This window comes from Podarcis raffonei, chromosome 2 (genome assembly GCF_027172205.1).
Source record: "Podarcis raffonei isolate rPodRaf1 chromosome 2, rPodRaf1.pri, whole genome shotgun sequence".
NCBI lineage: Eukaryota > Metazoa > Chordata > Lepidosauria > Squamata > Lacertidae > Podarcis > Podarcis raffonei.
In genome coordinates this window covers 4,546,550-4,572,953 of record NC_070603.1, presented here as the reverse complement: position 1 = coordinate 4,572,953, position 26,404 = coordinate 4,546,550, and the positions used below count along the sequence as shown (strand labels likewise).

Below are 26,404 nucleotides of genomic sequence, written 5' to 3'. Positions count from 1 at the left end.
TTGCACAATGAGCGTTTGCATAATGGCAGTGCTGTGCATGTGTAACATGATGCAACAGAAGTGCATAACGTGTTATTGAGCCCAAATGTAGTTTTTTAAAAACCAAAAAGGGCAAGGAAAGTTTCTAGCCCTTATGCTTGAAAGGGCATGGGCAATGCCCTCCAGCCGTGAAACATGGAGCTGAAGAAACTTCTGATTGGGGGTACTATTAGTGGAGAATGAGAACTAACATAAGCAGGAAGGTTTTTTTTAATCTCCGGCACAACCGTAGAACTATTTTCATTTTGTTCAGAGTGCATTTGTACATCATCCCCTCACCTGGCTTACCTTAATTTAACAGAACTACCCTCTGACTATCTATAATTGGGCTTTCCTGGGCAGCTAAGGAGTGCGGAATTGAGGAGATGTAGTCAAGTTTGGGCGTGAGGATTCCCCACTCCTTATTGCAGTGCTCCTCACACACAAAAGGCTCTGGCTTTAAAGGCAGACATTGGTGTGCTTCCCCAAAGAGTAAATAATAGAAAGTGGGGCGTATATGCTTCTGCTTCAGAATGGCTAGAGTGGGAAGAAGGGGGAGTGGAAGCTCATTTGGGGAAAACTGAGAACTTGGGGTGTTGGGAGGTCTGAGTGACAGACAGGTGCTGCATGTCCGCGGTAGGTCAAGCACATTTTTAAAAACATGTTTGACTTTTTAAAATATGAGGTTTATAATGTGTGTTCCTCAGGAGCCACAACTGGCTGATGTATTTGGGTGTGTATGAGAGTTTCCCATACATTTTGGATACAAGTGAAGAAGGCTCTTTGTCAGAGGTCTAGCACTGAGTTTAAGTTTATAAGAGGAACAGGCTTTTATGGTGCCCAGGACAGTTCCTCGGATTTCCAAATATGTCCCTGGTCCTAAAAAAAGTTGGGGCTCCGCAATACACACAAACCTGACCTATCCTGGAAGGGAAAACCTACCTGCTGGTGCCAATGGAGAGGTGCCCGTAGGAGCCACCAGCTGAAGCACAGCGGGAGTTTATGTAAGCCACCAAGGAATTGGGAGAGGTGCGGATGACAGTCTGCAGGTCAATGCTGGCATCTGAGAGAGGAGAGATGGACAGCGCTCGCTTCTTGGTCAACTTGGCTGTGCTTCGGGGTGTAGAAAAGCGAGTACCTGGGTGGGAAACAGGAAGAACACAGGGAGCTGCCTTATCCTTAGTCAGACTTTACATCTGGGTCAGTATATTGCCAACACTGGCTGGCAGCTGCTCTCCAAGTTTTCAGACAGGGTTCCCTGCCTCCAAGGCTATCTAGAGTTTGTTTATTTCTTTAAAGCATTGGGGTGCTCTAAATGAATGTTGGCATGTCACCAAGCTGTTTGTGCATCTTCTCCCCTCCTGCACATTCTCCAATGCATTTCATCATATGAGGTTGCCTGGCCCTCTAACCCATGGCCCTCCGGGTGTTGCTGAACTACATCTCCCATCATCCCTGCCCACTGACCATGCTTGCTGGGGTTGGTGGGGGAGGGGGCCAGGTTGGCTATCCCTGCTCTAAGAGCATCAAGAGACAACTTAATGAAGGGTTCTTCTGGTTCTGGTTCTTGTGGAAGCGTATTACTTCCTGCAAGGAATCCCAGGAACCGTAGTTTATCCTTCAGACAGATACAGTTCTCAGCAGCCAAGAATCCTTTGTGGGAAGTCATGTGCTTTAAATGGACAGTGCATTTGCAGCCTTGGAGTGGGAAGGTAAACCAGCTGACACAGCAAGACAGAGGAGCAAAAGCAGGAGGCTCTAGTGTCAGTACTGTGTCCCCACTGGGGGTGTGGGCCCAGGGAGGTGCCCTATATTGTTGACCACTGATGCTGACCTTGTCCAGGACAGCCTCTAGTAATTACAGGCATGTTCCAAAGTGGAGATGTATGTGCTGGGGCTTGCATGGAAGTTGTCACCACGGCGGGTCCTACAGCAAAAGAGACAAGCCACTTTGAAAACTGCACAAGAGCTTGCCTTTTCAGCAGCTATAGCAAAACTATCAAAGAAAACTCCAGCTGCATGCAAAATTTCGGCCTGTGCTTATTTATCTGTGCTCTCAAGTCTGTAGGCTGCAGTGTGTCCCCTTCTACCTTGCCCCCCCCACTCATTACTTCTCATGAATTTGCCACCACCTGTCCTTGAAACTCACCATCAGTATGAGAAGGATGTTCACTTCCAGGTGGCATCCCATAGGTGTGATGATTCCCCATGGAGTTGGCTTGGTGGTAATATGGCAAGTCATTGATTCCTGGAAAAGAACAGAGTGAGCCATTAATAGAAGCAGGGGATGTTTTGGTCCACCCTGGGATTCCTTGGAACGTCATCAGGGTCTCCTCAATGAGAAGACCAGTACTGGCAGACAACCAAATCCTGAACAAGGCCCCTGATAATATTCCCTTCCAACATCTACCTCCAGGGGTGTGATCAGTGTGTTCTGAGACACAAGGGCATTGTCTCGGGTGCACAGAGGAAAATGAGGACCTGCAGAGCTTGCAGGTCCTCCGCCCAAACTGAATGTGCACATGCATTCCTAGAAAACCTTCTCTACAAATCCTCTGTAGCATTAAAGGGTTCCATGCAATAGCTCCTCAGCAGACATAGCAACATGGAAAAGGTTCCAGGAAGCTGGGTGGGTTGGAAAACCCTCTTGGAAAAGAACAGAAGGAGAGGCAAACAGATGGCTCAGGTGGAGTGTTGAGCAAGAGGACTGTGCTGCTCTTGGCCCATGCTGCCCCTGGCTGTTGCTGTGAGACTGACCTTCCACCATGGTGCTGGGTTGGCCTTGCCCATGGAGGGGGCGAAGGTAGCAGTGTTCCACGTAGTTATTAACTGGTGCGTTCATCGGGTTGAACATGGTTTGTTGGAGGCTGGATGCAGTCAGGGACACATCTGCTTTTTTGATGGGTTACAGTGAGCCAGGAAGTGGCAGTGCTAAGGGATCCAGATCTGCAAGAGACAGAGTGTAGTCATGTGAGAAGACAAGAGAGACCCAAGATCCCACAGTCACTGGTGTGGTGGCTCTAGAATTGGTCCTGTCTTGTTGCGCAGTTCAGCCAAGGACCCTAGTTTTCATCACTGACAGAGAGGGGTCACATGTCAGTGGCAGAGCACAGACTTGGCATGCAGAAAGTTCTAGGTTGAATTCCTGGCATCTCCAGGCAGGGCTGGAAAATACCTTTCTCTCCCCAAACCCACTTGAAACTCTGAAGAGCCACTATCTGTCACATCAGATCATACTGAGCAGGACCGACCAAGAGTCTGGTTTGGTGCAGGGCAGCTTCCTATGATAACACAGGTTTAATGTACACCTTCCATGATTAGCTCCAGTAATAGTATTTTATGCCCTTAAACAGATATGGAGGGCTCCTCCAGACGGCCAATTTATTATTTTTCTTGATTTGGCTTGCACAAAGTTTACATGGGGGTTAGTTTATAGCCAGTCTTTATTGAGTATTTGTTCTGATTTGTTTGCCTGTAGCTTACACAAGAATGAACATTCATCCTGCATTCATCCCGGTTTGCATTTTTTATACATCTACCATTTGTCATTCATTCAATCAATCAATCCACACCTTTCAGTGTCGCTTACCCAAACTGCAAAAAGTCATTTCTTTTTAAAAAGTGGATTCATTGCACCAGAGTGACAAAGCACAGTAATCCACTTTAATTGAAAAAACCTAAAATTCTCAGTATGCGCCTGAATCCCTCCCGCAAAATGCTGACAAGTCTGGAGAGAGACAGAGGCAGTGACCCCCCCAGTTGTCTGATGAAAGGAGGAAAAGAGTTTTCTAGTAAAGGAGAGTGGAGTGAGGGGAGAATCAAAGGCTCATAATTAAATAGATACAAGATTAACTCCTCCCTCTCTGGGGAAATGAATGAAAATGCCTTTTAAGAGCATTTGCCATGATTATTTACTCTTTTACACCTCATCTTAACTGTGGCAATGTTATCAACACTGGACAATGAGTCCCACTCTCATTTTTAAGAAAAAAATATTTGTTCTTTTGACATACACATAAGCTTGCGTAAATGTTTGTGCACATTAGATACTCAACCCCTGACTATGATTTCTATTCTTGGGAATCACTTATTGAACTCAGTCGGACCTGTTACACTTCCTGATTGCACTTCCACTGTGTATGGCCATTGAGTTGTCAATGGATACAGAAGGATCCATATCCTCTCCCTGCTGCCCCTCCAAGCCCACTTTAAATAGGATCCCTATAAAGTGGTACCTTGGTTTTTGAACAGCTTAGTTCTCAAACGTTTTGGCTCCCGAACGCCGCAAACCTGGTTTGTGAACTATTTTTGGAAGCCGAACAACTGACAGGGCTTCCATGGCTTCCGATTGACTGCAGGAGCTTCCTGCAGCCAATCAGAAGCCGTGCTTTGGTCTCCGAAAGTTTTGGAAGTCGAACGGATTCCGTTTGACTTCCAAGGTACGACTGTACAAAGGATCCAACTCCATACCCCAAATATGACTTCAGGTTTGTGGGGAGACAGGATTTGCTACCATTTAAGTCACACACTGGCCCACAATCATGTATGAGTCACCAAGACCCAATTCCAGCCTTTGATCAGGAGCATGATTATAGATCAGAAAGATGGCTACATCAGAAATGCATCTGCTATGGGGGAAAAGCCAAGAATTACCGTATTTTTCACTCTATAACACGCACCTGACCATAACACGTACATAGTTTTTAGAGGAGGAAAACAAGAAAAAAAAATCTGAATGAAACAGTGGATGTATCATTTTGGTGCTTCATGCTGTGGCCACAGACATGTGATTTGACGGTGAGTTTGCGGTAGGCCAATGCAAAAATCCTGAGAATCCATGTGGACCTGTAACCTGAGAATCCATGTGGACCTGTAACCACAGCAACCGAAAACAGCTTTTACAACTTTGTAAACAAAGCAACCGAAAACAGAAGAGGGTGGGCAATAAGACCCTGAGGCAGAATGCAGGAAAGCAGCAGCCTCCTCTCTGCAGCGCGCGATCTGATTTTTGCCCCTGCACTCGGGCCAGTCGGCTCCAGGGACCACACATTCGCTCAATAACACACACAGACATTTCCCCTTACTTTTTAGGAGAAAAAATGTGAGTGTTATAGAGAGAAAAATATGGTAAACATAAAATTATAATAGATATAAAAGAAAGAGGAGGCTTTGCTCTGCCAGACTTGCAAATGTATTACGAGGCAGCTTGTTTATGCTAGTTAAAAGATTGGATTGCATTGGACAATGCAGACATCCTAGATTTAGAGGGCCGTGATTTAAATTCAGCTGGCATGCATGTCTTTGGGAAGGCAAAAATCTGTAAGAGTTTAATGAACCTTATTCTTAGGAAGAATCTGTATAGAGTTTGGGAGAAATATAAAAATCTGCTGGAAAGAAAAACACCTTTATAGTTATCTCCCATCGAAGCAATTACAATTAAGAGAGTTAATATGGATAGACTTACAGGGAACTGCTGGATTTTATGGGGAGGGGGAGACTCAAACTGAAACCAATGGAAAACCTAAGGAGCCAAGTTACGGATTGGTTGCAATAGCATCAGTTACATGATATGTTTAAATTAGACAGAAAGAATGGATTTTTGGAACAAAGATTACAATTTGAAAAAGAACTCTTGCAAAACAAAGATCAACTTTTGTCTAAAATGTATAATCTGTTATTAGAATGGGAAACAAAAGAGGAGCTTGTTAAAGCTTCAATGACACACTGGGCGATAAAGGACACAATATAGATCTTAACCTCTGGGAGAAACTCTGGAAAAGTGATCTGAAATTTACAGCATGCTATTCATTGAAAGAGAAGTATTTGAAAATGATTAATAGATGGTACTTAACTCCAAGTAGGTTGGCTAAGATTTATAAGACAGAATCAGATAAGTGTTGGAAGTGTAAAGAAGTGGAAGGAACGTTCTTCCACATGTGGTGGACATGTAAAAAGGTAAAAGGGTATTGGGAAATTATTTATAATGAATTGAAAAAAATGTTCAAAATTACTTCCCCCCCCCCAACCAGAGTCCTTTTTGCTGGGAATAACCCAGACTGAAATTCTCAGGTGCCAGAAAAGGTTATTTATGCATGCAACAACTGTGGCCCATGTTTTGTTAGCCCACAAATGGAAAGGGAACGAGGTCCCAACTAAAGAGGATTGGCAACTTAAGTTGACAAAATATGCACAACTTGCAGATTTAACATATAGAATAGGAGAGCAGGAAGAACATATGTTTAAAGAAGATTGAAAAACATTTATTGATTATATGGAAAATAATGGTACAGCTGAAAACACAGGCAGCATTAAGATAAATTCAACAGAGTATATCATTTTTGATGGATGTAAAAGTGGAAAATTGATTTGAATTGTTATAATAAAATATGCAGGGATATATGATATGTAAAATGAACCATGGAAAGAAGAAGGGAAGTGACTGGATATTTTAAAGTTTGTAAAATGTTTATTTGAAATTGTAAAACAGAAAATTTAATAAAAATTATTATACAGTATATATATATAAAAAGAAATTCCTCTGCTAAAATTCAAGAGGCTATTTAGGTGGCTCTAGAGTCCCCTAAAATTGTTTTGGGTAATGCTGTTTCACCACTAAGCTGAAGGGGATGTGAACAGTGGGATTCTTTTTGCACATGTGGTAGGAATGCAGTTCAAAGATTTTGGGAAACTGTATTTGAGCAAATATCTGACATTACAGGACAACTCATTCCCCCTAACCCTGCTTTCACTTTTCCATCTATTGCAGATCACCTGGAGATATCAGTCAAACACAAGGAATATGCTGTGTGTGTTTCTCTCTCCCATATTTTTGCCATCACCTCTCCATGGAAAGACCACCCACAGCTTTCCATTGGGATGCTATCTCCATTTATTACTTTCACCAAAAGAACATCACTCACTTCCCCTCCACCCACCTACTCAGATTTCCTTATAGCAAAGTTCAATAGGTAAATAGACACAGAACATCAGCCTTAGGTTCTCCTTCTTATCCTGTTGCAGACCAAGTAAGTGCTGTGTGCATGAATTTTAACTGCATTACTCCAGAGTCATTTGTACTTGTGCTGTTGTTTTCTGTTATGTACTAAGCTTGGATTCTAGAACAAAAGGCAAGTAGTTTCCTAGAATGCAACAACTGATTGGCTTGCAGGAGAAGACCAATCAGGCTCCAGGAGGGAAGCCAATCAGACGGGACTCATTGTGTAAATAATGTATATAAAAGCCTGAGGTTTGTGGGGCAATTAAATCACTGTTTTACAAGCTGCAATAAAGAGCATGAAATCACTACAGGACTCTGAGTATATTTCATTTTCTCTTTCATTGTATAAACCATAAAATACAATTTTAAAAGAAAATACTTCCAAGTGGTGGCAGATTTAAGATCTCCTTCCAACCTGGGTACAATGAAATATACGGGAAGTATGCAGGGCCATCAGCCCACAGGAAAGTGTGGCACAAGCTCAGGTCTTCCTCACCACCACTTGCCTTCTGAAGGACTCGTGTTTTACACCACAAGGATTGCTGACTTTCTTATTCCTTTAACAGCAGCCCTCTCCAGGCATAGAGAGGGACAGCTTCAGCGACTTTGTGCTTGTGTGTCCAGTTCTGTGCAGGTGGCAACCCTATTCACAGCTGTGTGCATCCACAGGAACTCCCACCCATCTTGAGTGGCAAGCAGGTACTATGGCTGGCACAGTAATGCACCCTTCACTTAAGGTGGCAACGTACCCTAACTTTACAGAGGCATCCTTTGCTTTAAGATGCCCTCTATCTGAAGAGTTGTCTGGTCCAATTTCTGTTCAAAAAGCAAGGACCATAAGGAGAGGCGAGCAGGAGGGGCCTCCACGTTGCCCGTCAACATTTAGCAGCACCTGGAAAGCAGCCTGGATGGGCACCCAGGTCACTTGGTCTGGTCGAATGTACGATGCTTCTATCAGAATTCTTGATACTGGGAATGCACCTTCACTGCACACTTTTCAGCATTTTTGTTTAGACAAGTCTGCCCAGGTATTTAGAAAGCTGGTGCATGTATTAATCTGTTTATAGTTTATTGTTGATTTTAATTTTTTTCCAGTGTTTTAAATTATTGCTGTTAATTTTTTTTTTACTGATAATTGTATTGTTTTGCCTTTTTTGTAAACTGCTTTGAGGGCTTTTTGCAATCAAGCAGTGTATTAAATTTTATGAAATAAATAAATAAATCATAGAAATTATTTTAAAACTTGCATCTCTTTATATAAAATAACACATGCAAATATCTTTTCTGGTGATGTATCTCCTCTGTGAGCAATTCACAAGTTGCCACCCAACACTCATTTATGCCTTTGTTTAAAAAAGGGGTCGGCAAACTAAGGTCCGCGGGCCGGATCAGGCCCACCAGGGTTGTAAATCCAGCCCGCGCCATGAAGCCGGAACCCACCACGAAGCTTAGACTCCTGGCGATGGCGATGGGGGGAAGAGGCCAAGTGGCGGCGGCTCTGCCACTCAATTGCCACGCCTGGTTTACCTCAGCGGGGTTTGATTGGCAGAGACGTCCCCGTGCCACGCTGAAGTAAACCAGGGGCGACGTCTGATTGGCAGACCCACCGCTGCTCGGCCTCTTCCTCCCGTCGCAAGGAGGCAAGGCAGTGCCCACCACCGGCTCTGGCTCCTCCTGCCTCGCCACCTCCAGAAGTCCGCTTTCCCTTCCCCGCCAGCTTCCACCTGCGCTACCAGGAGACCACTAGGAGATGCCACATCTCAGCAAGTAGCCGCACCCTGCCCTGCCGTTGGATGCATGGACAGTAAGAGCCCTAGAGATGTGCTTACTTGCAAGGAAGCTGCAATCGTTTCAAGGCTGCTTGCTCAGTGCCTGAAGAACTGCTCAAGCCCACTAAGATGAAAAGTGCTACAGAACACGCCCCTGGGAAGGTAAGCGCAGCGCCTGGCCCCCTTGCCTCTTCTTCCAGCTCTCCACCCTGTGCCCCTTCTTCAGCCTGCCACAAGGTCTGAGGGACAGTGGACTGGCCTGCGGCTAATTTTTTTTGCTAACCCCTGGTTTAGGCAGTGGTGGAGCTTCATGCTCCGGCACCAGGGGGCGGAGAGCAGGCGTGGGCATGGCATGGGGCGTGTCCTGGGGGCGTGGCGCGCCACCTGGAGCGGAGTGGCGCACGTCCTGGGGGCATGGTGCCCAGTGCAGGCGGGGGAGGGCAGCCGCGATGGAACCCTGCTGGGATTGTGCTGCCGGGGGCAGTGCACTCCCCCCGCACTCCTCTTCTTCCGCCAGTGGGTTTAGGGGATTGCTTTTGTGGACGGTCATAGAGAATGTTGCATGACATTAAGCCTCCATCTACACAGTAGAATCTGCAATTCCCAGAATGGTTTAACAATCAATCCATCTGAACAGGGAATTCTGGAAATTGTAGGCTCTATGAGAGGAAAGGGGTTAACAACTATCAGCACCTGTAACAAACTACAGTTCCCAGGATACTTTGGAAGAAGACATGACTGTTTAAAGTAGCAAACTCTATCATCACTGCTTTAAATGTTTGCAAACCATCTGCTGTTTCTTAACAGCCAACAATATATTCTGGATTCCAGTAGAGGGAGCCAACACCATAGCACTTCAAGGTGAAAGATTCATAATGCCATGTGGTATCTTTATTCCTCCCCCCCCCCCCCCGCTCTTTGCAAGGCAAAAAGTGACTTAAAGGGCCATCTTGAGTGGAAAAATGGTATCTCCTCTCTATTGCTGTTCTAAAGATATCGGGAAGTACCCATAGCTCTATTTCCATTTTTTGAAAGCCCAGCAGATCCTATTATAATATGCAGTTTGGCCCCAATAGTCCAAATTGCACTTAACGTTTGAGAGAAAAATATATGACTGTAATTACATTTTTATCCCAAGGATCTCAGGCTAGCATACATGGCTGACCCCTGTCCATTTTATATTCCCTACAAACCTGTGAGGAAAGTTTTTAATTGTAATTGTTATTAATTACCCGCCCTTCACCCTAAGTTCTATTTTAATAACACCCTAAGGTCCTAAAGGGCAGGTTGCAACATTGAAAACTGCTTAAAACAACTTACAATAAGAGAAATAAGGTGAGCACATACACCTGAAGTGTCAAATGCCAGGTAGAGGTGCGTCTTCAAGCATTCTCCGAAAACTGTACAATGAAGGTGCCCATTGCAACTCTGCAGGGAAGGAGTACCACAAATAATGCCCTCTTCCAAGGCACTGCCGCCGCCACCCTGAGCTTCTAAGATGGCCTATTTTTATTATTTTATTATTATTTATTGAATATATATACCACCCTACACCCAGAGGTCTCAGGGTGGTTCACAGAAGCAGTGTGATCCTGCTTTAAATGTTCAGTACCTGTTTTATTTACTTTAATGGGGTTCGTTGCGAAGTGAGTGTGCGCAGGATAACACAGCCTTAGTGAGAAGTCTTCGCCAGTTTCTTTCACTGCAGATGCCTTCAGATTCTACCTTTTGCTGACGAGTTCCGCCAGTGGTTTAACCAGGAATCTCTCTCTCACACACACAAAGGGAAATTTCAATGCTATTGCTAACTGCTCTTGCGCAGTTACAACCATTTCTTGGTCCAAATGCTTCCACAAAGGGTCAGCATCCTTTGGCGATACCTGAGGAAACCATACCCAAGGCACTTCTTGGCCACGTTGGCGTCCTGCTGGCTGGCCTTGTGTCAAACAGATGCTTTCCTTCCAAGGCACACAGCAGCTTGAGAGTGTGTCTGAGGATTTACATCAAGATTTTCCATGGGGGGGGGGGAGTGAAGCCTTCCTCTTCACATACTGTGGGTGGGGAAGCCTCAGGCCCAGGGGCCTAATGCCTATTTGTTAGGCTCTTGGGATTATCAGCAAGCCATGCCTAACTGTACAATGTGCCACAGTGCTTTTGCCTAGGTGGACTATGTCCTTGGACTGTGACAATGTCTCTTGGATGGAGGAAGAAGAGGGGTGTGTATGTGTGTGTAAAAAAGGTAAAGGGACCCCTGACCGTTAGGTCCAGTCATGGCCGACTCTGGGGTTGCGGAGCTCATCTCGCTTTACTGGCCGAGGGAGCCGGCGTACAGCTTCCGGGTCATGTGGCCAGCATGACTAAGCCGCTTCTGGCGCACGGAAACACCGTTTACCTTCCCGCCGGAGCAGTGCCTATTTATCTACTTGCACTTTGACGTGCTTTTGAACTGCTATGTTGGCAGGAGCTGGGACGGAGCAACAGCAGCTCACCCCGTCGCAGGGATTTGAACCGCCGACCTTCTGATCGGCAAGCCCTAGGCTCTGTGGTTTAACCCACAGTGTGTGAAAAAAACTGTATTTTGTGTGGCTGGAAAGTAGCCTATTTTACAAAGACAAGCACTTTTGCCTCTGGTTCTGTCCACTCTGGCCTCACCTACCACTGGCAGGCAACACCTGCCCCTTGCCTGCCATAAGACTGCGCATGAGAGAATCAGGACCTCAGACTGAAGAAGGCCCCCATTCCTCCCATTGCATTCATTTTTATCTATTTATTACATTTATATAGCACCTTTTATCTTCCAAGGATCTCAAGGTGGTGTTCATGGTTCCCCTCCTACCCATTTCATTCTCACAACAACCCTGTGAGGAAGGTGAGGCTAAGAGATGGTGACTGGGCCAAGGTGAGCTTGATGGCTGAGTGGGGATTTGAACCCTCGTTGCCCACCCAGTGAACTTCATGGCTGAGCGGGGATTCAAATCCTGCTTGCCCAGGTCCTAAATCCAACACTCTAACCCATGGGTAGGCAAACTAAGGCCCGGGGGCCGGATCCGGCCCAATCGCCTTCTAAGTCCAGTCCACGGACGGTCCAGGAATCAGTGTATTTTTACATAAGTAGAATATATGTATTTATTTTAAATGCATCTCTGTGTTATGTGTGGGGCATTGGAATTCATTCATTTCTCACCCCAAAATCTAGTCTGCCCTCCCCCAAGTCTAAAGTGGACCGGCCCCCTGCTGAAAAAGTTTGCTGACTCCTGCTCTAACCATTATGCCACGCTGGTTTTTGGTCCTTTGCAGTCTCATTCCTTATCTGCCTCTCCTGCGGTTGCTACAGTATTTAATTTTTTAGAAGTAGGCACTTTAATAGCAACCACGCAATTAATGTCACATTTAGTTTGGCCTTAGCTTCTGAAACCTTTGGCAGCTGGACAGGGGCAGGCAGCTCTCCCCCCCCCCCCCCGCCCAGACATCAGGGACAATGTTGTGACAATGAGTTGAAACAGAGATCTGCTAGCTGGTTTGGTGGGCGGGAAGGGTTTAGAAGGTCTAACATCCCCTTTCTCAAATGCCTTGCAATTTGTCTAAGCATGCAAAGTCAGCATAATTCAAAATATATTGACTCAAAATATTGCACCTAGGCAGGATAACTCCTCCAGGTGCCACCCCCAGGCTCCAAGGGGAAGCTACTACAGTTTGGAAATTCAATGCATTCCTACAGTCATTCGTAAGACACCAATGCACTCCAATGACTGTTCTGTGTCATTTGTTTAGTACACCTTCCTCCAGGAACAGGTTCCTCTTAAGACAGCTAGTCTCAAACTTATATTTTTCCCAGCCCACTTGAAAAATGCTCAGGTTCTCAGCACACCACTTAATAAGCTGTTCTATAGATCAAAGCGCATAGATAACTGAAATGAGCCCAGGGGCTGTTCTGAAGGCGCAGGAGGTGAAGCTAAACAGGTGAGTGAGTGACCTCCAAGGAACCACTTTGGGTTCCATGATGGAAGAAACATCACTTAGTTCTATTTCCTCATGTTCTGATGTACAGATATTCACACATAAATGTGAGATGGGGCTAAAAAAACTCCAACCTATGCGTTTCTGGAAATTCATACTGGATAGGAAGTTTCTCCCTTTCACATACAGACACGCACATGTTTATGTTTACATGCAAGTGCTCACACCACAAGATGGTTGTGGCTTTTTGGGTGTGGTTAGACACACCCTCACTAAACGCTCCCTGCAAGAAGTGTCACTCTAATCACTGGTTTAGCAACCCCGATGCTTCAGAATTCTGATTTTATAGAATGACATTAACATTATAAATGCCTAGGTGGGGGTGAAGGTGGCAATCAAGAGTTACCACAGTGGCTGGTCCAGGCCAACCTCTCTGCAGTTTAAGGTAGGCCACGTTCTTCTGCTTCAACCGTCAGGGGCAAAATGCCTTGAATGCCAGCTGCTTGGAGTCACAAGTGGGGAGAGCTGTGCTGCTGCTTATTAGTTTTGCATAGGCATCAGGATGGCCACTTTGAGTAAGGGGTGTGGAACTGAGTGGGCCATTGGTCAGATCCAGCAGCGCTCTTCTTATTTTCTCATGTCAGCTGAGGAGGCCCTACTTCACATCTGGCAGCCACATCAGCCTCGACAAGAAACAGGGCACTTTTGATTGTCACTCTGGAGTTGGGAGCACTTTGTACCTGGCCCCATCCCTTCTGGAGGCAGGTTTAAACTTTTAACGTCCCTTTGCTACACTACATTTATGTTTGGTGTTGCTGCAGATGCTACTGCCTTTTGTTGTGGTTCAGAATGTTTTGTCTAACCCCATTATGATGCAAACTGCTTACACATCCTTTTTAAAAATATAAAGAGGTTCTATGGCCATAGGTTATGGCACACATGCAAAAGAACTAGGATTTCTGCTCCTCCCCATCCCCTGTGGAGCAACCCAGTCGTAGTGTATATTGACCATGTTCTCTCCAGATCCCTTTCCCCAGTCCTCCCCTCCCCAAATATGCACACAGCTATTTGGGAGATCCATATTATTCCCCTGTAATGTAATACAATTTTAACTCCAAACCAGAAGTGCCCAAAGGCAATGGACTTGGTTCCTGAATGTACCACCTGCTCACTCTCATCACTGGCGCAACTCCACTCCTGAAATGTTCAGATTCTAGATATGTATGAACAATACAGTGTGTTATTATATATTCGTAAAATAATTAGTGGTGTTTAAAAACAAATTGGGCCAATTTGACCAATTAACATGCAAGGTATCCACATGAAAAATACGTACTATGGGCAATGCATGAAATACCTTGCTGTCTGTTGCACGGTCTGTGTTTTTGCCACCTATGCTTCTTGGCCAGGCAAAATCCCATTCTGTTCATTTGTACATCTTATGTCTAGCAAATGTGCACATTGACGGGGTTTTGTGCGCTACACACTTTGGAGACTCCCTTAACTTACAAGGACTGGGTTGCTCCACAGGGGATGGGAAGGAAGAAGAGACATCCTAGTTCTTCTGCATGTGTGCTGTCCATGTGAGAAAAGCTGGGTCTTCTTCATGTGGATACCTTGCATGTTAATTGATCAGTATACATAAACATACAGGTGCCTAGCCCTTTACAACAAAGAAGTCCTAGGTCCCTGCCCCAAAGGGCTCACAATCTAAAAAAACTTTACAAGTGAGAAGAGGCAGAGGAAGGGGAAGGAAATGGAAGCTTTGTTATAACAAGACCTGGAAACTTCAGGATTATTGTGCCCAAGGTTTCCCAGAAAGACATCTGCACAATTTTACAATTTTGTCTCTATCCGTGAGTATTTTGCACATGCACATCCTCCAGGATCTTGAGCAAATATGCACAAGAGCCAGGTTTTCTCTCTCTCTGGGGAGCTCTCATTTGAAGGAGAGAAGCTGAAACACAAGCAGTGGTTCTGGAGAGCGAGTTGCTTCAAGGCAGGGATGGATCCTCCCTCTTTTCTAAAAGAGGGAGGAAATATGTAGGTGGTTTTTAATTACACATTTTACTAGTTTAGACAGTTTAATGGTATTTCATGTAAACCACCTCAGAGATCCTCCTGGACCAAGAGGAGGGTAGAAATTACACAATAAATGATACTATACTTGAGTTAAACTGTCTTTTTCTCTAAAGAGGTGATAAGAAGGTGAGGCAGGACTATTAAGACCACCATCCAGTATCCTGCCCCCCCCCCAATCATAGTTCAGTGCTGTAAGGGGCCCAATTTGCACTTATGCATATAAAGGAATATCATACCACTTTAAACAGTCATAGCTTCCCCGAAAGAATATTGGGAACTGTAGTTTGCTTGGGGTGCTGAGTTGTTATTCAATCCCTATGCCACTCATGGAGCTACAATTCCTGGAGGAGTTTAATAACATTTCCTCTTCCCAGGGAACTCTGGTAGCTCTGTGAGCGGAAGTGGGGTCTCAGCTCTCAGCAGCATTAACAAACTACAGTTTGAAGGATTCTTTGAGGGAGGCCAGATGGGGTCAGATTTGGGGATTGCTGGCCCTCCAGATGTTAAACTCTAACTCCCATCATCCCTGACCATTGGCCATGCTGGCTAGAGCTGATGGGAGTTAGAGAAATATGTGGAAGGCCACAGGTTTCGCACACCTTGTAAACTCCCTTGTGTACAAGGCTCTTCCTTCTCACACACTTAAGCAACAGTCAGTGGCGTAGCGTGGGGGGTGCAGGGGGGGCCAGCCGCACCGGGCGCAACATCTGGGGGTTAGGGGGCGCAAATCCACGGGTTAGGGGGCGCAAATCCACGGGTTAGGGGGCGCAAATTACTTGCCTTGCCCCGGGTGCTGACAACCCACGCTACGCCACTGGCAACAGTTATGTGCCAACCTGTGCAAAAGTACCACTGAAATTACTCCATCCAGGTGCACAAAATAAGTGGGAATACAGCAGTCTGTTGACTCATATAAACATGTCCACATGTGGACACATGACATGCCACAGTGCAGGTACATGGACACAGGCTTAAAACACAAAACTGGTGAGGTCAGCCACGTATACTTGAAACCTGCCTCACAAGGAAGCACATATTCCACCTCCCTCCAGATCACCGGAGGAATTGGGGTTTTTTTTGGGGGGGTCCAATTAATGGAGGGGGATATGTCATGCCTGAGTGCCTTCTGCTCATGGTATTCTCCTAGAAAATCACTGGGTTTATTTTTTTAAAAAAGAAATTAATTCTTCCACAATGAATCATTAGTCACTCCCAGATAGTTACCAGTGTTATAAGAGGCTCTTAAATGGCAATTTCCATAATATCTATAGCTGTATTTTTTATTTTTAAAAACCAGTAAAATCCTTGCTACACCAGGCATTTAATTTCTAAAATGAGAGATGCTGCGTCTCACGCCTGTATAGAAGATGCAAAAATCTCCAACAGTGGCTGAGTGTGGTAGTGCTGCTGTGGTCACACACCTTCTGCACATGCTCAAAGGAACACCTTCTTTTTAAAACAAGACAAGACAACAACATTACCATCTTCTAAGACTGAGTGCCAGCAAACAGGTTTCCGGGTTAAACTTTGGCAAACTCTGCCTCATATAAACCAGATTTTAATAGGAACGGGATGCTAGACTAGCTGGGCCATTGGCCTGATCCAAGATGGCTCTTATTCTGATATGTTAAAGTGCTGGAGCAAGAAAGAGAGAGAGACCTGCTGTGCGGCAATTCCATTAACAGTGTTCAGGTTAAGCTGCAAGTCTCACCATGATCACACTTTTCTCCTAGTGGTGCAGCAGTTAAAACAAAAACAACTGTTTAGGGAAGTTTTTAATGTTTGATGCTGTATTGTTTTTAATATTTGGTTGGAAGCTGCCCAGAGTGGCTGGGGAAACCCAGACAGATGGACGGGGTATAAATAAATAATAATAATAATTATGGTACCTCGGATTAAGAACTTAATTCATTTGGGAGGTCCATTCTTAACCTGAAACTGTTCTTAACCTAAGATTTCTGTTCTCATCCTGAAGCAAAGTTCTTAACCCGAGGTACTACAGCGATATCTCTGGTTGCGAAAGGGATCCGTTCTGGAGGCCCGTTCGCAACATGAAAACCCTGCAACCTGAAGTGTCATATCTGCGCAAGTGCGCAGCGCGATTTGGCGCTTGTGCACATGCACGAAGTGCGATTTAGCGTTTCTGCACATGCGCGAGCAGCGAAACCTGGAAGTAACCCTTTTGCAATCTGAAAAAACCTAACATGAAGCAAAACCAGAAAAAAATAACATGAAGCAAACGTAACATGAGGTATGACTGTATTTCTGGGTGAGCGGAGTCTGTAACCTGAAGCATCTGTAACCCGAGGTACCACTGTATTATTAACAGGGTCCAGTATGGTTTCAAGTTGGATGGGAGACAGCATGCTGAGATTCCTGCATTGCAGGCATAGGAGCCAACTCCTAGGGGCCGAGGGGGCTTTGGCCCACATCATGGGCATAGCCAAGGGGGGGCAGGGAGGGGCATCTGCCCCCCCCGATCAAGTAAAACAATAGAAATACTCAACTAACTGACCAATCACGTTGGTTTGGCCGCCCCCCCCCCAAAAGTCCTGCCTCCTTAACAAAAATCCTGGCTATGCTCGTGGACCCCCCTAATAAAATATTACAGGTAGTGAAGCCCCCCCCCCAGTTGATGGGTAAAGGTAAAGGGACCTCTGACCATTAGGTCCAGTTGTGGCCAACTCGGGGGTTGCGCGCTCATCTCGCTTCATTGGCCGAGGGAGCCGGCGTACAGCTTCCGGGTCATGTGGCCAGCATGACTAAGCCACTTCTGGCGAACCAGAGCAGCGCATGGAAACGCCGTTTACCTTCCTGCCGGAGTGGTACCTACTTATCTACTTGCACTTTGACGTGCTTTTGAACTGCTAGGTTGGCAGGAGCAGGGACTGAGCAACAGGAGCTCCCCCCCCCCCCGGTTATGGGGATTTGAACCACTGACCTTCTGATCGGCAAGCCCAAGAGGCTCAGTGGTTTAACCCACAGCTCCACCCATGTCCCCTAGTTGATGGGTATTGCCATTCAAATAGTGTGCATGCACCGTGCCGTGTGATCGATTATGTGGGGTGGGGCTTACCTGGGCCCCCAATATTTTATTCAAGTTGTCACCCCTGATTCGGGGGGGTTGGACTAGATGACCCTTGGGGTGCCTTCCAACTCTATGCTGCTTCTGCAAAGAGGAAAGCGGGGCGAGTGAGAGATTTTGAGTGCCAAAAATGGCAGAAAGGGGCCGGATTGAGCGGTGCCTCTTTCTCATCTCCACCTTCAGCTCCCAATTTCAGCTAATCCCGGAGGAAGAACCGCGGACTTGCCCGTCGAAGGGGCGCTTGGAAGCCAGGAGCCGCGGGCTGCGCTGCGCACTCAGCCGCCGCCCGGTGGAGCGACAGAAGGCGCGGAGAAAAGCCTCCTCTCCTTGGCGCTTCTGCGCCCCGTCCACTGGATCCGCGCTCCGGCCTTCCCCGCCAGCCGAGGCCCTTCCCGGCGAGGTGGGTGTTCTCGGCGCATTTGTTATGACTTGGGAGCCGATAATGGCAGATCTTATAGACAGCTCTGCTCCTCCCGCCGCGCGGCGGCTTCGCGGGAGAGAGAGGAGGAGAAGCGCGCCCGCTCCGCGCCAATTTCCAAAAAGCTCACTCGGCATGTGGGAGGGAGAGGAGGCAGGAAGGGGAAAGGGGATGCCCGGGGAGCGCGGGGGAACGCGGATCGTTCCCCCGGCAAGAAGCCGACGCGCTGGACACACCGCCAGCCTGTTGCGCAAACGCGCCAGAAGGCGAGAAGAGGTTTTGCAAAAGGGAGGACCACCGCGGAGACGACCTCCACTTCACTCCCAGGTCCCTAGCTCCGGGTGTCTAGCGCCCACCCTCTCTCAAGTATTATGTGGGTGTCGGGCTATTTTGCGCCAAGTACCCCCAGTCCCAACAAAAATGGGACTTCGGTTTTCAAAATAGATGTCTTGTCTTGCAGAAAAAATGAAAAGCGCGAAACTTCAAACAGCTAGGTTTGTTTTCATTTGCAAGTTGAAGTAATACTGCAGTCTTTGATCATCTTTCTCAAATGCAAGAGAAAACTAATCTGTATACAGTGGTACCTCGGGTTAAGAACATAATTCGTTCTGGAGGTCCATTCTTAACCTGAAACTGTTCTTAACCTGAGGTACCACTTTAGCTAATGGGGCTTCCTGCTGCTGCCTCCACGCAGCATCCTGATCTCACCCTGAGGTAAAGTTCTTAACCCGAGGTAATATTTCTGGGTTAGCGGAATCTGTAACCTCAAGCATCTGTAACCTGAAGCATCTGTAACCCGAGGTACCACTGTACTGTAAAACTGCCCCTCAAAGGTCAATACTGTGCCGCTCCTTGGTCTGTGCCCTCAGAGGCTGCCTAGTTGGCCTAATGACAGAACCAGCCCTGGACTTATTAGAACTTCAGAACTGTATTCTTTGAACCAGCCCTGGGACATGTACAAAACAGAGTGCCTTTGCCTTTGAGCATGTGCAAAGTGGTTTGATGAACCACCAGGCAATCTACGCCACAGCCAGATGACTGGAAAGGTGGAAAGGCTTTCGGGTCAAAAGAAGGCTGGGTATTGGTGACTAAAAATCCTTTTTGTTATACCAAACAACTACACCAAGAAATATCAACCACATGTATAAAGTGCTTTTGAGAGCTCTGAAGTGTTTCACACTTATTCCAACAACCCTGTAAGGCAGGTCAGTGTTATCCCCATATTGCAAATGGGAACCTGACAGACAGCGACTTGCCTTAGGCCACCTGGTGAATTCATGGCAGTGGTGAGATTCTAACTAGGAACTTCCTGAACTGGGGCTCAGGTTTATATCCACTCATAGAGTAGACCCCTGAATTAATGGACACAAATAGTCTTTCAATGGGTAGTTTACAGTTTTAGTCCTGCTCAGAGTAGACCCATTTGTGTTAATGGACATGACTAATAAGTTCATTAATTTCAATAGGTTGTATTCAATGAATAGTAGAATAGACATATTGAAATTAATAGGCCTAAATTAGCTATGCCCAGTAACAGCAGTGGACTGACTGTGAATGCAACCCAATGGGTCTACTCTGAGTAGGACAAAGGCTGGCTATAAATGTCAGTCTCTTAGCCACTTCACTATAACTTCGATGAAGGACCATAATGATTGCCCCATCTGCACTTTACATTTAATGCAGTATCATACCACTTTAAACAGTCATGTCTCCCTCACCCCCCCAAAAAAGAATCTTGGAATCTGTAGTTCTTTGAGGGTGCCAAGAGGTGTTAGGAGGTCCTATTCCTATTGTGTTTTTATGCTGTAATCTGCCCTGTGATCCTTAGATGAAGGGCGGTATATAAATTTAATAAAATATTCCTCTCAATGCTACAGTTCCTGGAGTGGTTTAAACAGCTGAACCATCCTCCCATGGAACTCTGGAATCTGTAACTCTACAAGGAATGTGGGGGGGGGGGGAGTGTCTCCTGATGACTGTCAGCTGCCTTAACAAACTACACTTCCCAGGATTCTTTGGGCGAAGCCATGACTACTTAAAGTGGTATGATGCTGCTTTAAATGTATGACACAGATGGGGCCAAGGAGCACAGCAGCTGCACTGCATGCAGAAGGTCTCAGTTTCAGTGCCTGGCATCTTCAGTTAAAACACAGATCAGACACCAGGTGATGGGAAAGGCCTTTTTCTGGCTGGAGTCCCAGACAGCCGCTGCCAGTCAAAGCAGACAGTCCTGGACTAGATGCAATAATAGTCTGATCACCTGGTTTAAACTAGCTTTCAGTATTCTATTTTAACCACACCAGCTCTACCCACCCAAGGTAAAAGATACACAGCCCAGGATCCCTTGATATGTCACAGAGGGGTGCTGGAGGATGACTCTTGAATTTGTCCCTACTTTGCAAATCACAGAGCTCTAAGCCACAGCTTCTGTAGTCAGACCAATGGGGAAAGCAAAGGAGGATAGTTCATAACATTTCAAAATTTCAAATACATTTTCGGACCACATTCTTGGTGACCAAAAGTATTTAATGCTTGTAGTCATAGCCTGTTGCATACAACACATAAAAAAGGCAAAATGTCTGCGACACAGAGATAAATGTGAGCAGCTACACTTCCCAATTCTCAGATTTTGAAAATCCTTAATATCAACTTTTGAAGGCTCCTATTTACATAGCTTGCTCAGATTAATGAATTACTCTTAAAGTTTACTAACGTTTTATTTAAAAACCCCTCATGCTGATTTTCTTTGCGTCCAATCGGTGTGTGATTGCCAGGACAGGGGGCGCTTATGCACGCTCCGCCAATGTGGGGGCTGAGAACAGAACCCAGCGCAAAATGGTCAAATGTAATGCAAAATTTAAAGACATGCACTCTGAGAGTAAATCTGAGAGTAACTATGCCACTATATCAGGGATGGGGAACCTCAAGTCTGGGGGCCAAATGCCAGGACTCTTTAGGCTCTTAGGCCACACCCATTCCCCTGGCCACACCTCTCCCTGGACCTGGACCAGCAGAACTGTCCTAATGCCTCTTTCTTGCCAGAACTGAGAGGTATTCATGTGGGGCAAGTGCAGACACCTCTGACTTGTGAGGTTGCAATATAGCCTACTGTGCAAAGGTAAGAATCACACCTGTTGCTCCACCCACTTTTGGCTCTGGCTTCACCCATCACTTGCATGTGGCCCCGAGAAAGTTGCCCATGGATGAATGGGGTCCTTGGGCTGTAAAAAGTTCCCCAACTCTGGACTATATGATTTGTTGACTCTTCAGGGCATCAGGCCACAAGGTAGGATAACTATTATGTATTCTCAGAATACAGCCATGGGGGGTTGCAGGAAGGACAGAACAGATAAGGTAGAAGGGCCCTTGCTTAATTTCTAAAAAGGCTGTGGCTAGGGATCATGCCTACCCTCTATCCTGAAGAACAAGCCTTGGTCCTAAATTTGGAGTGTGTGACAACTGGCACAGAAGGAAGGTGTTGATGTTAAACGGCTGTGGTGAAAAAGAAAGGATTGAGCTATAAAACCAATAAACCCAGCCAAAGATTTCCCCTTGCCTTCTACTCCATGGGTAGGCAAACTAAGGCCCAGGGGCCGGATGCGGCCCAATCGCCTTCTCAATCCGGCCCGTGGACGGTCCGGGAATCAGCGTGTTTTTAAATGAGTAGAATGTGTCCTTTTATTTAAAATGCATCTCTGGGTTATTTGTGGGGCATAGGAATTCATTCATCCCCCCTAAAAAAAATATAGTCCGGCCCCCCACAAGGTCTGAGAGACAGTGGACCGGCCCCCTGCTGAAAAAGTTTGCTGACCCCTGTTCTACTCCATGTCAGACCCTAGCCCTAGAAACCACTTTAACCACTTAGCTAAGATGACAAAAGAAGCCCTTGCATTATTTTGAAGATCAATTTGTTATTTAGAGAACGTGGCTAAAAATAAAGACACACAGACACCCACCCACCCCAGTTCTTACTTCTTTCCGCCAGACCCTGTTGAGATCTGATAAAGAGGTAACAGGGTTTCCCTGCCTCTGGTTCTGATTTCATCCACAGCAAGACTGTATTGTGGATACCTAACCTCTCCACTTCTGGGACCATCAAAGGCAGACAGGCTGGCTCAAAATAGCCCTAGGCCAAGTGTAGAGCTGAGGCTGAGGTTGGCCAGTGAGAAGGAAGGTGTCGTTTGTAGCCCAACTAACTGCAGGCCTTGGTCGTCTTCTCGCCCTCACAGGACCATAAATGTCACCGGAGGGGTCTCTCTTGCTCCCTAGAGCCAACGCTGGCCAGGAACACAATTTTTTCTCTCTGCCGACTCTTTACACACACACCCCCATCCTTTTTCCTGCCCATTGGGCTGCGGAGGAAGGGACAAAATGTTTTTGCCAGCAGTCTGAACTGATTGCTTACAGTGGTCTTTCCTTTCAGGACTCCATCTCTTTTGACTTCTCTGCTCTCCCCTGCCCCACCTACATGAACTTGTGTGGAGGGCTGTACACAGCTTCTTGGTGCACACAATGTGTATATACAATAGAACATAAAACTTCACAAGTCTGATGAAGTGCAGCGTCATCCACAAAGGCATATGGCACAATAAACTTGTTCATCTTTATAACGTATTGCAAGACTCTGTGTTGCTTTGTCAGTAAATGTGTGCAAGCTATTCCTTGATCCTGTGCTCTGGGCAGAACATGGAGATGGGGAAGCTGGTCTCAATCAAAGGGCAAGGGAAAACATGGTCTGTGTTCCCAGGGGTCCACCCCAAGATGTCACAGAACGCAGAGGCATGCCTGGGGAGTTTGGTAGTGCATGCAGCACCAAGAGCTAAAGTGCTCGTACCACAGTTCACTGCCCAGCAGCAGCAGTTGGAGACTTTTTTCCTACATGGCAACAAGCTCAGGTTCAGGGTTCATCCACACTTCTCGCCCTGCTGCCTTCCCCAGGGAAAGCCACTCTTTAGCTCTTAACTGGAGCAAAGGGTGAGATGGGTTTTCTCCAGATTGACATATGCTCTGATTTAGAGCTAAAGAGCAGGTTTCCCTGAGAAAGGAGTGGGACAAGGGAAAAACTGCTCTGACCCATGCCTAGAAAGTGTGGGTCAAGCAAAAGTGTGGACAGGTCCTCAGATGACATACGTATCCAAGGCTTTGTTGCTGGGTTGTTGTTTTTTAAGAACCTTGGTTCTGTATTCAAGGGATGGGCAAAGAGTGGAGATGCTGGCGGTACACCTTGTGAACAGGCATCCCTTTGCATGCGCATTATTAAGATGAAACCTGTGGAGGATCCCAAACATTCTTAAATTGATTTGAATGGGTGGCTGCTATGCAGACTGGGCTGCCATTTTAATACAGCGTCATACCAGTGCCAGCCAGGAAGTTGTGAATACCTTACCATTGGTGGCAATTCCCAGAATATAAAGTATGCCATCCTTAGCACCTTCAACATCAGTAGGGAGACATGGCTGTCAGGTGCTTTGTACCACATGCTGGAACTTTAGGTTTGCACAATTAAAGTGGAGTAAAAAACTTTGTCAGCCTAGCACAACAGAAAAAAGAGAATTAAATTCCCACCCCCACTCCCACTTTGGAAATTGATGGGGAAATGCATTGAAAAGTGTGGGATGAACAAATGACTAATAAACACCCCAGAAGCAAATCAGAATGAATGCAAGAGAAATGATCATTTGTATACCTGAAGAAGTGTCTCCACCCCTATCACTCAGCTTGGACCTATTGGTGGTTCCCTTACTGAGGGAAGTGAGGTTACAGAGAACCAGACAGAGGGCCTTCTTGGTAGTGGCACCCTCCCTGTGGAATGTCCTCCCATCAGATGTCAAGGAAATAAACAACTATCTGACTTTTAGATGACATCTGAAGACAGCCCAGTTCAGGGATGTTTTATTGTTTGATGTCATATTGTGTTTTAATTTGTTGGAAGCCACCCAGAGTGGCTGGCGTAACCCAGTCAGATGGGTAGCATATAAAATTAATAATAATAATAATAATAATAATACCGCCCAACAAACAAATCAGAATGAATATCTAGATATCTTCCATCCTCTGCATCCAGAATTGGTTTTAATATCCAAGACTTTACAGATCAGTTTCATGATCTCAGAACTGTGCCATAACTTGGCCAATGTTGAGAATACAATTTTTATTAATGTTGCTGTTCCATCCTCAGGCCAATAGGTTGGTGGAAGGGTTTCGCTGCACCTTGAAACATGCTAAGATAATCTGTGAGCACTGCACCTCGGTGGTGGCCTCCTTGCCCAACCATCCCTGGTCCATCAGGGCTCCCTGTATGAGGTACTACACAAGGCTTGTTCACATGCTACACTGAACATAGGTACATGTACAAGTGTTTTTCTTCTGAAACAATGTACACTTGTTGATTTGTACAGCTCAACGACTGTGCACACTCACTGAATGTTACATGTGTACAAGTGTATAGCTATTTTTTAGAGACAGGTAGGGATGAGCAAACTGCCCCTGTGAGATATTTCATTTGGTGCTAGAAGTTAGGGATAAACTGGTCCAGTTGCCTTTTCTGCTGCTCTTGTTGCTAGCAACCAGAACAGAGCTGAAGTTCTTTATAAAGAATAATTTGACATTCGGATGAGGCCCTGTGAGTTCAGTGCTGGGCAGTGAGTTCCTCTTCAAGCAGTTAACAACATTTGATCCCCGGGTGAGAAACGATAACAGAAACATGTCATATCAAGTCAAGCCATTGATCCATGTAGCTCAGGATTGTCCACACTGACTGGTAGTGGCTCTCCAGGGTTTCAGACAAGCAATCTTTCCCGGACCTCCCCAGAAACTGGGGATTGAGCCTGGGACTTCTGCATGCAAAGTAGATGCTCCACCACATAGCCATAGCCTGTCTCCTTACAGAAATTACAGCAGACTTTAAGTAACCAGGTGCCTGCCCTGCATTCTGATCCCCTTTCATGGCTGAGGCAGAGTACAGCAGTACAATGCAGCTGTAGACCCAGGTTCAAACTTCCCACTTCTGCAATTGACTTTACTCAGTGCAGGCAGAAAACTGATGATGATCTCATTTCCTTGAATCCTCGTTTCATAGACTTGCTGGGTGGCCTTGGGCAAGTCATGATGGTTGCCAATTTTTTCCCCTGGCAGGATTCCCAAGCCTTTAGCAGCTGCATGACAACACGAAGTTATGCTTGTTGTACAGCAGCTAAAGACACAGGAGCTCTACCAGAAAAAAAAATCATAAGAGGAAAACCCTTGGCAACCCTACATATCACAATTTACCTCATCCTCATCTGCCTACCTGTAAAAGACATGGCCAGGGATAGTGGGATAGCTGTGCTGTGAATATAATGACAGTGATGACCAATGCTGCATTTTAAAGACACATGTAAAGATCTATATTTATGCCCAAGAGGTCCACACCATGTTGGTGTGGCATTATTTATGATCACCACCAATCTACTCCACAGCATTGTCTGGCATGCCCACAGGTCTTGGGAGACAGGACAGATCTTTTCTTATTTGGGGCACAAAGGTAAGGAACAGTGTCTGCCACCTCTGCAGCTCTGAAGAGATTCCTACTGCTTCTTACTTTCTCAAACTCCAGTGGGATCTTTGGGGCAGTGGTTCTCTTGTTCACCAGTAGGCAAGGGGCATTTGCCCCTGTGCAATTGGCAGGTGGATTTGTGGATGCCTGTCTGTTATTAATTTCTAATGTTCTCTCTCCGTCACACCCAAGTTAACAAAAAGATAAAAAGAATGCAACCAAATAAACAATGAGGGGGCAGGGAGGAAAAAGGTTGATATTCTCTGAAATCCTCCAGCAGTGACTGCCGGGATAGCTCAGTTGGTAGAGCAGAGCTTTCCACACTGTGAGTCGCGACACGTCAGTGTGTCAGCTGCAGGCGTGTCGTGCGAACGCTCCCTGTGCTCCTCCCGGGGCTGGAAAGGGGTTAGTTTAAGGCCACCAGATTTTTTTCAAAGAATCTGGGGACACTTTTTTTTTGAAAAGAGAGAAAAAAAGTTATTAAAAAAATTATTATTTCTTTTAAAAATTAACAAGTAATCTCTTCTGTGGTCTCCTCTGTCAC

The 26,404-nt window shown here is 46.0% G+C and overlaps 1 protein-coding gene across 3 annotated transcripts in view; it reads right to left on the bottom strand.

Annotated features, from left to right (window-relative positions):
• GLI1 (GLI family zinc finger 1) overlaps positions 1-26,404 on the bottom strand; it is a 104,511-nt gene that overhangs the window by 11,507 nt on the left and 66,600 nt on the right. For 2 of the 3 annotated variants that reach the window (XM_053370653.1, XM_053370668.1), the window contains exons 2-5: positions 2,776-2,964; positions 2,168-2,266; positions 1,853-1,945; positions 961-1,156 (exon numbers count right to left, since the gene is read on the bottom strand). In XM_053370653.1, coding sequence (XP_053226628.1) covers positions 961-1,156; positions 1,853-1,945; positions 2,168-2,266; positions 2,776-2,872 — 485 coding nt within the window. In that variant the 5' untranslated portion in view covers positions 2,873-2,964. The remainder of the gene's footprint in view (positions 1-960; positions 1,157-1,852; positions 1,946-2,167; positions 2,267-2,775; positions 2,965-26,404) is intronic. The other variant, XM_053370660.1, reaches the window with a different exon arrangement.